Below are 13,960 nucleotides of genomic sequence, written 5' to 3'. Positions count from 1 at the left end.
CGCAGAGACAAATGACCCAAATCAAGATATGGGTTAAAACAGATTTAATCCAAGCCATCTCGTCACACTTTTCTTTCTTTTCTTAGTTTGTTTCTTTTCCGTTAAAAGTCTCGGTGCTAAGTTAAGTTTTGCTGCAAAGTTTCGTTTTAACGTTTCAACTGCAAAACCAGCTTTCAACTTCAAAGACTTTCATTCATCCGCGCCAACACACCACGTGACTGGCTGTCCAAGATCTAGCAAGCACGAGGAGACCGCCAGCCAAACAACGGACCCGGGGAACACCTTCACACCGACAAAAGGGAATCCCCAAAAGCAACGCAAGGACAAGCAAGTACCTCCAGACTTTTAGCTGAAACTGCAGGTGCATTTTAATATCAAATTGAATTACCCGCATAAGAAACGATACAAGGGTGAAATTAATTATTGATGGTTCGTTCAGGTCATGTCTTTTAAGTGCATATAGAAACTTGGGATCTCACCATCTAACTCCTAAAACTCATCCTTCCTCACTCTCTGTCTTTCTTCAACTTGTATGAATGCGTGTGCGTGTGTTTGTGTTAGATATTTGTTTTGTGTGTTAGTCATAGGCTTATAATCAATAAAGTATTGTTTGTATTTGAAAAGAGAAGCATTACTTGTGATATGTGCTTACAGATTTATTGTCTTGAACTTCGATCTAAGTTACCTATGCTTTGACCCTTGATTTATTTCTTAATTTAGCTGTTAGCTGGGAATTAGTCTTTCTTGGCCAAGAAGATATTATATTTCCTAGAATTAATAATTGTTTATGCTTTCCGTTCATTGGATGAACTGATAAACTGATCATACTATTGATTTTGCTACAGTAAATTCTGAAAATAATTCAATTATTAATTATTGATCATAATCCGTTATGAATAATAATTAATTATATTTATACGTGCGTACAATCGCTACAGACCCGTGCTGTTAAAATGAGTTTTATATTATTAGTGACGTTCACAGCGCCGTCATGAACATTTTTATAAAGCCTTCTAGCAATGTAAAGCATGTTAACATCACTGCAAAAAGACATCTAATATAAAATCAATATTTATTTACCTAGTATTATAATAGTAAGTTCACTCCCTCGTGTCCCGCATTGTCCCGCAAAATCAGGTCTGCTGTCCTGCAACAGAGCAATAGCCAGGTGGTCACCCTATGGGTAATTTCTGTTTGGTGCTCATTTCTTTTATCTTGTTTTGTTTGGTTGGTAACGCTGTGGACGGTGGAGTGTGGGACAGACTCGAGTTCGATTGGGGAAATAAAGCGCGAGTTGTTGTGAGACTCCAATCGCCACCGTGAGTTTGTCTGGCCTAATAACCTCAGCTGTGAGCTATCCCTATTTTCTTACACACACACACACACACTTAACATGCGGGTTTACCTTATATCCATTACATTTGCACTCAAGGAAATGTGTTAATTACTTAAGTCACTCAATTAGCACAAGTTTGTTTTTTCTTTGTAACATCAATTCTACACTCAATGCAAGACGCAATGAATGACAATAATTGTGCATCACCACTTAACAGCCAAATTCCATGATCACTGAATTTACACTTTGAGCTTGATATGAAGGCCAAAGTGTAAATTCAGCAATCATTGAATTGTTTCTAAACGACGATTTGCACCTGGATAATCTCGAGTGATTGTAAGTGTGATGATCATCTGCTAAATAAGCAAAAACGACCACAATTCACTCCTTCAGTCAGTGAAGCTCCCACAGCCGTTCATGAGAGTTTAAATGCTGGGGAATATTCCCATCTTCTCACAGGAGAAGAAGAAGCAAGCAGGAGGAATTACTCCAGGAGAAACTACGGACATACTATTGTAAAGATGGAGATTAAGGAAGAACCCTGCAGAATAAAAGATGAAGATACAGAGGAACAAATAGGTTGGTGTTTTCCTTCATTCTCTTTAATGACTGATGAGGAACATTAAGATGAAAACTGACATATGACAATAACATATAAAACTAGATACTAGTAGACTCAGGAGTAAACTGGATTTGTGCCAAATTGAGATTTGGAATAATGCTTATTTTTGTTTCTCATGTATCCTTTTATTTAATTATGGGAATTTGTTTATTTTAGACCTGATGGAAGTGAATGAAGACAAACAGCATCAGTTTCAAAAACCTCATTATTTCACAAATGAAGATGGAAATGCAGTCGTTTCAAAGACTGAAGAGAATTTCCCACAGAAACAAGCTGGAAAATCTGGAGTCGAAGGATCTTTAACCTGTTCTGAGTGTGGAAAGAGTTTCCTATATAAATCAACCCTGAACAGACACATGATGATTCACACTGGAGAAAGGCCTTATACATGCACTCAGTGTGGAAAGAGTTTCATAGTTAAAACAAACCTTAACCAACACATGAAAATTCACACTGGAGAAAAACCATTCACATGCTCTCAGTGTGGAATGAGTTTCAGTTACAAAAGCGTTCTCAAAGATCATATGCGCCGTCACTCTGGAGTGAGATCATTCAGCTGTGATCAGTGTGATAAAACATTTGTTTTTGAATCCGGCTTAAGAAAACACCTTAATGTTCATGCTGCTGTGAAGCCTCATGTTTGCATACCTGCCAACTTTTGAGTTTTGCTCGGCGTGAGATTTGTTGACGGGGGGGGGGGGGGGGGGGGGGGGGCGAGTGTGATTTGTTGACGGGGGGGGGGGGGGTGGCGAGTGAGATTTGTTGACGGGGGGGGGACGAGTGAGATTTGTTGACGGGTGGGGGGGGGGTTGGGGGGGGGGGGGCTCGCTCGCGCAAGGTCTCTCGCTCGCGCAAGGTCTCTCGCTCGCTCTACGCGGTTTGGAGCACAATCTCTGTCTCGCATGCACGCTCGCTCTAGATAACGGGAGATTTTTAACGAATTTGCGGTATAACTAGTCGATCACGCGTGGCTCAACAGGTAGATATATAGATAAACTCATCTTCCAGGCATTTGACCGCCCGGGTTGACACTTCAGCGTGAGAAATCGGGAGTGTGGCGTGTGAGCGTGTGAAACCAATCAAATGCGGGTGTCTCACGGCCAATGCGTGAGAGTTGGCAGCTATGTGTTTGTTCTGTATGTGGAAAGAGTTTTTCACATCTTGGATCTTTAAAAGTGCATGTGCGTATTCATACTGGTGTGAGACCTTATGTGTGCTTTGACTGTGGAAAGACCTGCACTTCATCCTGCAACTTAAAATCACACCAGAGTGCATTGAGAACATATTGAACTTTATTGCTTATTTTATTTACATATTGTACACTTTATTGGATTGAATCACTCTCTGCACATTGTGAAAATGTGAGAATTAAAAATGATTAAAGCTTGTGCTTTATTTAGGTATAATGAATAGATTTAATTTAGTTTTCATTAAATCAAGTGCATGGTTTAACATTGTATTCAGCATTGCTAATGAACCAGTATAGTAAACACTAATTATTTTTGGGAAAAAAAATTCTATGTATATTTAAAGAGGCGATTCCTCTCATAAGATGGACTCTGAAAAACACATCACTGAGAGAAGATGAAATAGATACTTGTTTTACAGCTGCTATCTATGAAATAAGGTCATTTACATTAGCTATATGGTTATGTTACATTTTGACAAACAATTTTGTCCAAAAAAGTCATGAAAATTAACTTTTTTTTAGCAGATTTTGTGTACTAGTCGAATCATGATTCATGAAACAGTTTAACTGAATTAATTTGCTATGTTTATCAGACTAATTTTATTGGGAGAAATCTATATCAGGGGCCGAATGTATAAAGCCGCTAAGAGTAACATTTTAGTCTTTAGTCTGTCAAAATTCTTAGAATTACATAATTCTAATAATAATAAATAAATAATAATAATAATATATTTTATTTGTATTGCACTTTACATTTTAGCAATCTCAAAGTGCTACAGACCATATAGTAATATACAGTAATTAAAAACTCAAAATCAATAATAAGTTTAAAGGAGTGGGGAGTGGGGGGTGGGAGTCCCTATAAAATACATTTATTTAAAAGCTTTTTTTAAAAGATACGTTTTTAGGTTTTGTTTAAAAACATCTGTAGTCTGTGGGGCCCTCAGGTGATCAGGGAGGGCATTCCACAGCCTCGGAGCAGCCGATGAAAAGGCCCTACCACCCATGCTACAGAGCTTGGTTCTGGGGACATAAAGGGTGTTTGTGACCGGAGAGTGCGTGAGGAGCTCTGGTGTTGGAGGAGTTCCTGTAGGTAAAGGGGGGCATGTCCATGAATGCACTGGTGGGTGAGGAGGGAAACCTTATATTCAATTCTGAGTGGGACAGGGAGGCAGTGAAGAGATTTTAGGATGGGCGTGATGTGATCATGCTTGCGCACCCTTCTACTCTTATTCCTAAACTTAACGAAGATATGTTTAATGAAATCTAAGACAGTTCTGTCCCTCCATCGACAGCCTATTCAACTACCACTTCCAAAGCTATGGAAAGGTATAAAGGAAATCAAAAGTAATCCATGTGACTCTAGTGGTTTTTTTATGACAATTTTAACTCCACTTTATTTACAAAATATTAATCTTCGATGCACGTTCATGCACCAACATCTGCTCTCATGTCAACAACATGCACAAGTTGTAATCATGAGAGCATGTTGGAAATTAATATTTTATACATTTTTTATTTATTTATTTTGCTACAAACACAGCACTTGCGTTGTTTAACCAAATTGATGTTAAACCACTGGAGTCGCATGGAGTACTTTAATGATGTACCTTTATACCTTTCTGGGGCTTGAAAGTGGTAATTGCGTAGACTGTCAATGGAGGGACAGAAAGCTCTCAGATTTCATTAAATATCTTCATTTGTGTTGTGAAGATGAAAAATTCGTACATGTTTGGAACGACATGAGGGTGAGTAATTAATGACAGAATTTTCATTTTGGGTGAACTAACCCTTTAAGAATAAATTAAGACAGGCCCCTTGAGAAATCTCACTAAATAGTCGGAAGAATCTGTGTTCCCTTCTTGTGGCTGTGATGTTGGACAGGTGATGGGTAGAGATTTCCCAATCAGTGGAGTCTAAAATTAAACAGCAAGAAAACATCTACCTGTCAAATCATTAAAACAATTGGTTTGAAAACTCATTTTAAGTAAAAAAAAAAAAGTTTTTTTTAAAATTACTTTTGTAAAGTAATTTGACTGGACAAATTCAAAATGAGTGTTACGAAACACAGAAAATCTAGTTATAACAAATCGCAACAAAGCTATGTTTATTTTTTTATGTTTGTGCCAATGACTCTCTCATATGTTATCTGTTAAATCTTATACCATCACCAGGTTCTAGTCTGTAACGTTACAGTCTTTAAACACCAAGCCTGGTTAGCCTTAGCCACTCGGTGCATCATAGAAATGCTCCTAGCAAACACAAATAGCTAAATCAATACATTTAAACATGAAAGCATAACCACCAAACATCAACCAAAAGTTAATCTGATAAGTAAATTTTGCATAAATATTTAATCTGAAAGAATTAGTTACCCATTCTAAGAAAATTGGTCCTCCAAATAAGGAAATAAAGTGACACTTTCACGTGCATTGTTGGTCTGCAGTTTGTGGAGTTGTTTTTCAGTTATACGTTAGGTGTGCTGGTAAACGAGAGTAAAAGATAGTTTGAGGATAAATACATACTTTTAATATTTGCACATCACAAATATTGTCTTAAAACAATATAAAACACGTATTTTAATGAGTTAAAACACTTACTATATGTTTTTACTGTTAAAAGCAAAATCCGTGTCAGCACTGCGTCACGAGTCAAAGAAGATGCAGGCCTAGTCTGTGAGAAAGTTCTCTTACGAGAGGATCTCTCGTACTGGGTAATATCTTACGCTATGGGGAAAACCTCTTTTCCTCGAGATATTGAAGCAAAATATTATCCTTAATTTTTAATCCATGCAAAACGCTTTGCGGCAGCAAGCAGACATAGGCGAGGCGGCTCGCGCGCCTATTGGCTGCTCTGTGGCAAAAGCAGCAGCCTATCGAGAGCGGCTCTGCGTGACGTCTTGACCAATGGGGGCACTTCGCGCCCATTTCGTCACGTCCTGCCAGAAAGGGCGTGGTCTCGCCCTATAAATATAGCTTGATAAGGCTGGTACACTGGTTTTCATCTCTTCAGTGAAGCCTCACGCATCGCTGGATCCGGAGTGAGAAGCCGCGCCGTCGACGCAAGCCTTCAGCGGGACGAGCCCTCGAGTCTGGAGTCGCTGGCCTTCACCTAGCCGCCTTCAGCCGCCGTACCTGCTGCGCTTTCCGGCGCCCATATCCTTTACTCTGCTGAGAGTGTTTGTTCGCCGTTGCAACTCACACTTCTCCTAACTCTAAAAGAGCAAGCGTCTTTTTAAAGATGCCTTCCTGTGGCTCGTGCCGAGCCCAAATCAGCGACGGGGACCGCCATGTCATCTGCGTTTCCTGCCTGGGTGAAGATCACGCGGCTCTCGCGCTCGCCGACGGCGGATGCCCTCATTGCGAGCTGCTGCCTATGGTGACTCTGAGGACTCGCCTGGCATCATTCTCAGAGCCTGCACTTCTGCCCGCTGTGGTACCGCGCCGCAAAAAGCGCCGTGCTCAGCGCGCACCCGAGCTCTCTCCTGCCCGCCAAAGCTCGCCGGTTCGCCCGCCAGCTTCGCCGGCATCGCTCGAGTCGCTCACGGATGGACAACGGCCGCCGTCTGCCGCCGCGTCCGCCATTGAGCTTAACGAACCTACTGAGGCATGTTCTCTCCTGGCTGCTGGATAAGGGCAGAACCCCATCCACGCTCAAAGTATACGTGGCGGCCATAGCAACGTTTGCAAAACCGGCGCCTGGCCAGCCACTGGGGAAGAACGACCTAGTCGTGCGTTTCCTCAGGGGAGCTCGGAGATTGAACCCTCCCAGGCCCCCTTCAGTCCCGATGTGGGACCTTTCCACGGTGTTGGAAGCCATGAAAGGTGCCCCATTCGAGCCAATCCATTTGTCAGACATGAAACATCTGTCTTTCAAAACGGTGTTTCTCATGGCTCTCGCTTCAGTGAAGCGCGTAGGGGACTTACAAGTGCTCTCGGTAAGCGCGTCATGTATGGAGTTTGGGCCTAATGACTCAAAGGTCATACTCAAACCTAGGCACGGGTACGTGCCGAAATCCCTCAACACACCGTTCAGGGCCCAGGTGATTTCCCTGTCCGCCCTTCCGGTTCTCAATGAGGAGAAGGACGCGAGTCTCCTTTGCCCCGTCAGGGCACTAAGAGCTTATGTGTCCCGCTCGTCTGGTTTTAGATAGACTGAGCAGGTTTCGTTTTGTTTGGCGGACGTTCTAAGGGACTTGCCGCATCAAAACAGAGCCTATCCAGATGGATAGTTGATGCCATAGCGCTGGCTTACACCTCTAAGGGCCTGCAGTGTCCCTTGGGTGTCAGAGCGCACTCCACGAGAGGCGTGGCCTCTTCGTGGGCATGGTCTAGCGGGATTACCCTGCAAGATATTGGTACGGCTGCGGGCTGGGCCTCGCCGTCTACATTTATAAAATACTATAACCTGGAGGTCCCCGCCTTACAAGCTAAGCTTTTGGCGGTCTAGAATTCAGTGCGATCTGCCCCGCTGTGTCGGCCCAGATGCTGAGTTTGGCCTGCGTATCGCTCACTGACTGATACAGCAGCTCCACGAGTGTTAACAGATGTATGGCCACCCAGTTTAGGCTGAAAGTGTTTTCACCCTGACTACGTGCTATAATATCTATATGATTAGCTCCTCTGGATGCTATTTTATTAGGAATGACGCTTCTAGCCCCTCTTCCTTCACTCTTTGTGAGTCTATGGTGATTATGCACTACATGCGCCCCGGGCCTCTGCCCTTGGGACTTTGGTGTTGGATCCCTGTATGCACGGCGTGTTACACTGTGTTCCCCATAGCGTAATATATTACGCAGTACGAGAGATACTCTCGTAAGAGAACGTATTCGGTTACTAACGTAACCTCTGTTCTCTCTAGAGAGGGAACGAGTACTGCGTATCTTGCCGTGCTTACAATACGCTCTGGTTCGCTTCGGCGATGAAAACCAGTGTACCAGCCTTATCAAGCTATATTTATAGGGCGAGACCACACCCTTTCTGGCGGGACGTGACGAAATGGGCGCGAAGTGCCTCCATTGGTCAAGACGTCACGCAGAGCCGCTCTCGATAGGCTGCTGCTTTTGCCACAGAGCAGCCAATAGGTGCGCGAGCCCTCCTGCCTATGTCTGCTTGCTGCCGCAAAGCGTTTTGCATTGATTAAAAATTAAGGATAATTTTTGGCTTCAATATCTCGAGGAAAAGAGGTTTTCCCCATAGCGTAAGATATTACGCAGTACTCGTTCCCTCTCTAGAGAGAACAGAGGTTACGTTAGGAACCGAGTAGGGTTTAGGCGCGCACATCACATACATATCGTTACAAAACAATATAATGCCATGAAATACATGTTGTAAATTAGGTTAAAAACACTCAGTTTTCCCTGTTAACGTTACAAGCAGACCTCCTCGTCGCAGAGCATTTAAATATCACTATAAATCAATACGTTATATTATAAAATACATATTGTAAATTAGATAAAACACTTACTTTTGCCGTTTCCCTGTTAAAAAGCAAACCCATCCTGGTCTGTTCTGCATCGCGTGTCAACGGAAATGCCTCTCTGAGGCGGTTTAGCCGTGCACAGCACATAGTTATAAAACAACATGATGTTATAAAATGCATATGAAGAGTTCAGATGCAAAACCCTCTAAATCCGTCAGACTTATTTTCTTTAAATGAGCATTTTTTATCAGGCTCCTATGTTCACGTCCAGTAGTTTCATTTTAAAGGTACTGATAAGGTTATTAGTCATTGAATAAAATAACTTTTTTTCAAAAATGTCACTTGAGTCAATTCAGTGATTTTTAACAAATTCGATTTTCTTTTGCGTCAAAAACAGCTAAATCCACTTGTGCTTTTTTCGCAAAAACCTCTAAATCCACCTCTTTGGGACAAGACATAGTAAATAGCTGAAAAATCAATAAAAATGTAACTAGAAACACTGAAAAAGATTAGAGCACATTCATTTCAAAACTAAACAGTAGACACACCTCTTTACAGGGGGGCTGAATGAGATCTGCGATTATTTGCAAATCCCACCCCATTTCTCTGCAGTCACCTTTCTGCCCTGTCTGAATAAAGACAAAAGCCCCCCCGATTCACACAGTACAACCACATTGGCAAAAAGAATTGGCGATTAAAATAGTTTAATAGTTTTAGTTTGTATAATCAAGTAGAACAGAGCAACATTCTTAAACATCAATATCTGTGCATTTTGTATAAGAAGCTTATAAGACTTAAATAATGTAAAGTAATATTATAATGTATATCTCAAGTATAATAAATCAAATTCCTTCAAAGTTACAGCACTGCACCAAGAACTGTTATGAGTGCATGCTACACTTGCGACCAAGCTATTTTCACTGTAAAGTTACCGATTTTCTTTTGCCTTGTAAATTAACGGGAAGAGTTTTGAGGTAGATAAACGACGTTCTCTTCTGCCTTTTGATGTCAGTAGGACAGGCTCCTCCATTTCATCGTACTCCATCTTAAAAATGTAAAAAATCTGAATCCAAAAACAAAACAATCTCCTCAGCCGTCTCAAAAAATCCGTCTCCTCAGCGCACCGCTCTATTGAAACAGCCTGTACTGATTCGCGCGGCTCGCGCCTTCTGATTGGTTCTCGGGATGTAGTGGCTTTTGCTGCCAAAGGGAAGTGGCGTCTAGAGGCTTTTGCCGACAAACTGATATTTCTGAATGGGCTGAGGCTGAGATTTCGAGGATTTGAAGCAAATATATTTGTTGAACGTGTACTGTGTTCAGATAGCTTTCACTCAATGTCATTATCTCATTTTTGACGGAGGTGGCGTTTAGAGGCTTTTGCATCTGAACTCTTCATATATAAATGCGATAAAACACTTAATACATGTGTCACAGGCCGGGGCGAGCGTCAGCGGGCCGCCCACCCCTAACTTGCGTACCGTCCCTGAGGAGCTAACCGCGGACACAAAGGAGGCAGACACAGAATTGAAAATAAGTAGGTTATTTATTAAATAATAAAAACAATGTTAAAAATCTCTTGAGCATTCTCTCTTTCGGGACACTCGTCTTCCGCGTTCTCTTCGGGGCTCAGACAGAGAGAGATGCACACACACATGAACGTACCTCCGCAGTTTCAGACAGAGAGAGATGCACACACACATGAACGTACCTCCGCAGTTTCAGACAGAGAGAGATGCACACACACATGAACGTACCTCCGCAGTTTCAGACAGAGAGAGGAATGAACAATTCACAGCTTCTGCGTTCTCTTCTTCAGCGTTCTCTTCGGGGCTCAGACAGAGAGAGATGCACACACACATGAACGTACCTCCGCAGTTTCAGACAGAGAGAGGAATGAACATAATTCACAGCTTCCGCGTTCTCTTCTTCAGCGTTCTCTTCGGGACTCAGACAGAGAGAGATGCACACACACATGAACGTACCTCCAGTTTCAGACAGAGAGAGGAATGAACAATTCACAGCTTCCGCGTTCTCTTCTTCGGCGTTCTCTTCGGGGCTCAGACAGAGAGAGATGCACACACACATGAACGTACCTCCGCAGTTTCAGACAGAGAGAGGAATGAACATAATTCACAGCTTCCGCGTTCTCTTCTTCAGCGTTCTCTTCGGGACTCAGACAGAGAGAGATGCACACACACATGAACGTACCTCCGCAGTTTCAGACAGAGAGAGGAATGAACAATTCACAGCTTCCGCGTTCTCTTCTTCAGCGTTCTCTTCGGGACTCAGACAGAGAGAGATGCACACACACATGAACGTACCTCCGCAGTTTCAGACAGAGAGAGGAATGAACAATTCACAGCTTCCGCGTTCTCTTCTTCAGCGTTCTCTTCGGGACTCAGACAGAGAGAGATGCACACACACATAAACGTACCTCCAGTTTCAGACAGAGAGAGGAATGAACATAATTCACAGCTTCCGCGTTCTCTTCTTCAGCGTTCTCTTCGGGACTCAGACAGAGAGAGATGCACACACACATGAACGTACCTCCGCAGTTTCAGACAGAGAGAGGAATGAACATAATTCACAGCTTCCGCGTTCTCTTCTTCAGCGTTCTCTTCGGGGCTCAGACAGAGAGAGATGCACACACACATGAACGTACCTCCGCAGTTTCAGACAGAGAGAGGAATGAACATAATTCACAGCTTCCGCGTTCTCTTCTTCAGCGTTCTCTTCGGGGCTCAGACAGAGAGAGATGCACACACACATGAACGTACCTCCGCAGTTTCAGACAGAGAGAGGAATAAACATAATTCACAGCTTCCGCGTTCTCTTCTTCAGCGTTCTCTTCGGGACTCAGACAGAGAGAGATGCACACACACATGAACGTACCTCCAGTTTCAGACAGAGAGAGGAATGAACATAATTCACAGCTTCCGCGTTCTCTTCTTCAGCGTTCTCTTCGGGACTCAGACAGAGAGAGATGCACACACACATGAACGTACCTCCGCAGTTTCAGACAGAGAGAGGAATGAACAATTCACAGCTTCCGCGTTCTCTTCTTCGGCGTTCTCTTCGGGACTCAGACAGAGAGAGATGCACACACACATGAACGTACCTCCGCAGTTTCAGACAGAGAGAGGAATGAACAATTCACAGCTTCCGCGTTCTCTTCTTCAGCGTTCTCTTCGGGGCTCAGACAGAGAGAGATGCACACACACATGAACGTACCTCCAGTTTCAGACAGAGAGAGGAATGAACATAATTCACAGCTTCCGCGTTCTCTTCTTCGGCGTTCTCTTCGGGGCTCAGACAGAGAGAGATGCACACACACATGAACGTACCTCCGCAGTTTCAGACAGAGAGAGGAATGAACATAATTCACAGCTTCCGCGTTCTCTTCTTCAGCGTTCTCTTCGGGACTCAGACAGAGAGAGATGCACACACACATGAACGTACCTCCGCAGTTTCAGACAGAGAGAGGAATGAACAATTCACAGCTTCCGCGTTCTCTTCTTCAGCGTTCTCTTCGGGACTCAGACAGAGAGAGATGCACACACACATGAACGTACCTCCGCAGTTTCAGACAGAGAGAGGAATGAACAATTCACAGCTTCCGCGTTCTCTTCTTCAGCGTTCTCTTCGGGGCTCAGACAGAGAGAGATGCACACACACATAAACGTACCTCCAGTTTCAGACAGAGAGAGGAATGAACATAATTCACAGCTTCCGCGTTCTCTTCTTCAGCGTTCTCTTCGGGACTCAGACAGAGAGAGGAATGAACAATTCACAGCTTCCGCGTTCTCTTCTTCAGCGTTCTCTTCGGGGCTCAGACAGAGAGAGATGCACACACACATGAACGTACCTCCGCAGTTTCAGACAGAGAGAGGAATGAACATAATTCACAGCTTCCGCGTTCTCTTCTTCGGCGTTCTCTTCGGGGCTCAGACAGAGAGAGATGCACACACACATGAACGTACCTCCGCAGTTTCAGACAGAGAGAGGAATGAACATAATTCACAGCTTCCGCGTTCTCTTCGGGGCTCAGACAGAGAGAGGAATGTAAACATGCTGGGACTGCGAGTGAACAGCAGCAACACCATTCCCACACTCGCATATTCACCAATACACTGCAAGATTTCACTCGTGCTCACCGTAGAACTGCAATTCAACAGACTCACTGTGTAATCAGGGCTTACACCCGCAATCCAGCCGAAATCTCCTCTCTCTCGTTCTCTCTCTCGCTCCCGCAGCTTCCCTCCGCTGTTTCGGTCGCGGCTGCGGCCTCAGCCTCTCGCCCACTGCGGGCACCCTCTGCTCGGTGCACACTGTCCCTCCCCCTGTTTTCTTTTTTTCATGACTGCCGCGTCTCCCTTTTATAATCCATTTTGGGAACCGCGTCCCAATGGCCAGCCCAAACTCTCCTCTCACACCTGTCAGCAATTCCACTCATCAATTTCCCCGATCGGCCATAACACACGGGGAAAACCGGAACCGGCCTGGTGTTGCACCGGAAGTGCTCCCCCGTAACAACAACTTCCGTGCACAAGGTTTCGGCTCCGGTCACCCCGTGACACATGCGTTTTCCCTCCTCGTAAGCCTTGCATCGCGAGTCACGAGCATAGACAGTATAAGAAGTGGACAGAGCGATCTCATTGGAACTCAGTTGAGACAGTTGAAGCCCATTTTTAGCGATTTTTGAGCACTTCCGTTCCTGACGCGCAGACTCAAACCGGCTCAAACTAAGCTTGATGACGTGAGCAACCTGTCTGACAGACGTAAATCTTCTAGTAGCTGTGCGTGAAAATTGCCAACGTTAATCTTGCAGAGACGGGGAACTTGAGCAAAGAGTTCTTTGGCGTGAGTGAGCAGGAGTAAGTATTCCGTTGCTTTTATGGACTCATTATCTATGGGCTTCTCCCTTGACGGGACGTCCCCCCGATTGCCTGCGAGCTTCTCCTCCTGTCTGTACGGTAATTTCTGTACAGCGCGACAGAGGGTCGAGTGGTTATGACGCAATCGTTAGCCTATTTTTACTAAATCTGTTTCTACGGGGCCATAATGTAACATAGAAGGTAATGGAGCCCTTTATACATTGTCGTGTTTCTTTAGAAATAAATAATGGACAAATGGAGTCTTTAAACGCCTCAGATGTAAAGTTATTCGCTGTCAAAGTGACGCCAAAATGAATGGGAGTCAATGGAAATGCTAACGCAAGTGAAGTTCTGCTACAACATGGCGGCACCCGGCCGGCTTCAACTTCCGGTCGATGGATTACCCCCTTGGTCACGAGCTGTGTCCCAATGTGAAGGCTGCGTCCTCCGAAGGCCGCATTTGAAGGCCGATTGGCCGCATTTGAAGGCCGATTGCGTCACAGCGGCGCGACGAAGGC

The 13,960-nt window shown here is 44.1% G+C and overlaps 2 protein-coding genes across 2 annotated transcripts in view; both read left to right on the top strand.

Moving 5' to 3' along the window:
- The window catches only part of LOC130073047 (gastrula zinc finger protein XlCGF57.1-like), a 754,620-nt gene that overhangs the window by 408,879 nt on the left and 331,781 nt on the right, over positions 1-13,960 (top strand). The gene's annotated exons all lie outside the window — the stretch shown is intronic.
- LOC130073132 (gastrula zinc finger protein XlCGF67.1-like) lies at positions 1,717-2,620 on the top strand. Its single transcript, XM_056238562.1, has 2 exons — positions 1,717-1,915; positions 2,115-2,620. The coding sequence occupies exons 1-2, from the start codon at positions 1,858-1,860 to the stop codon at positions 2,618-2,620; spliced, it is 564 nt and encodes a 187-aa protein (XP_056094537.1). The 5' UTR covers positions 1,717-1,857.

Source organism: Rhinichthys klamathensis, unplaced genomic scaffold, assembly GCF_029890125.1.
Source record: "Rhinichthys klamathensis goyatoka isolate OS25496 unplaced genomic scaffold, OSU_Roscu_1.1 h1tg000523l_1, whole genome shotgun sequence".
In the NCBI taxonomy this organism is placed as follows: domain Eukaryota; kingdom Metazoa; phylum Chordata; class Actinopteri; order Cypriniformes; family Leuciscidae; genus Rhinichthys; species Rhinichthys klamathensis.
Note: the sequence above shows the minus strand (reverse complement) of the source record. Positions and strands in the feature narration are given on the sequence as shown.

Bases quoted from the DNA above. Each gene is read 5' to 3' on its own strand.
- LOC130073132 (XM_056238562.1), top strand. From the start codon at position 1,858: ATGGAGATTAAGGAAGAACCCTGCAGAATAAAAGATGAAGATACAGAG. The intron at 1,916-2,114 runs GTTGGTGTTTTC...TGTTTATTTTAG, and splicing joins AGATACAGAGGAACAAATAG to ACCTGATGGAAGTGAATGAA.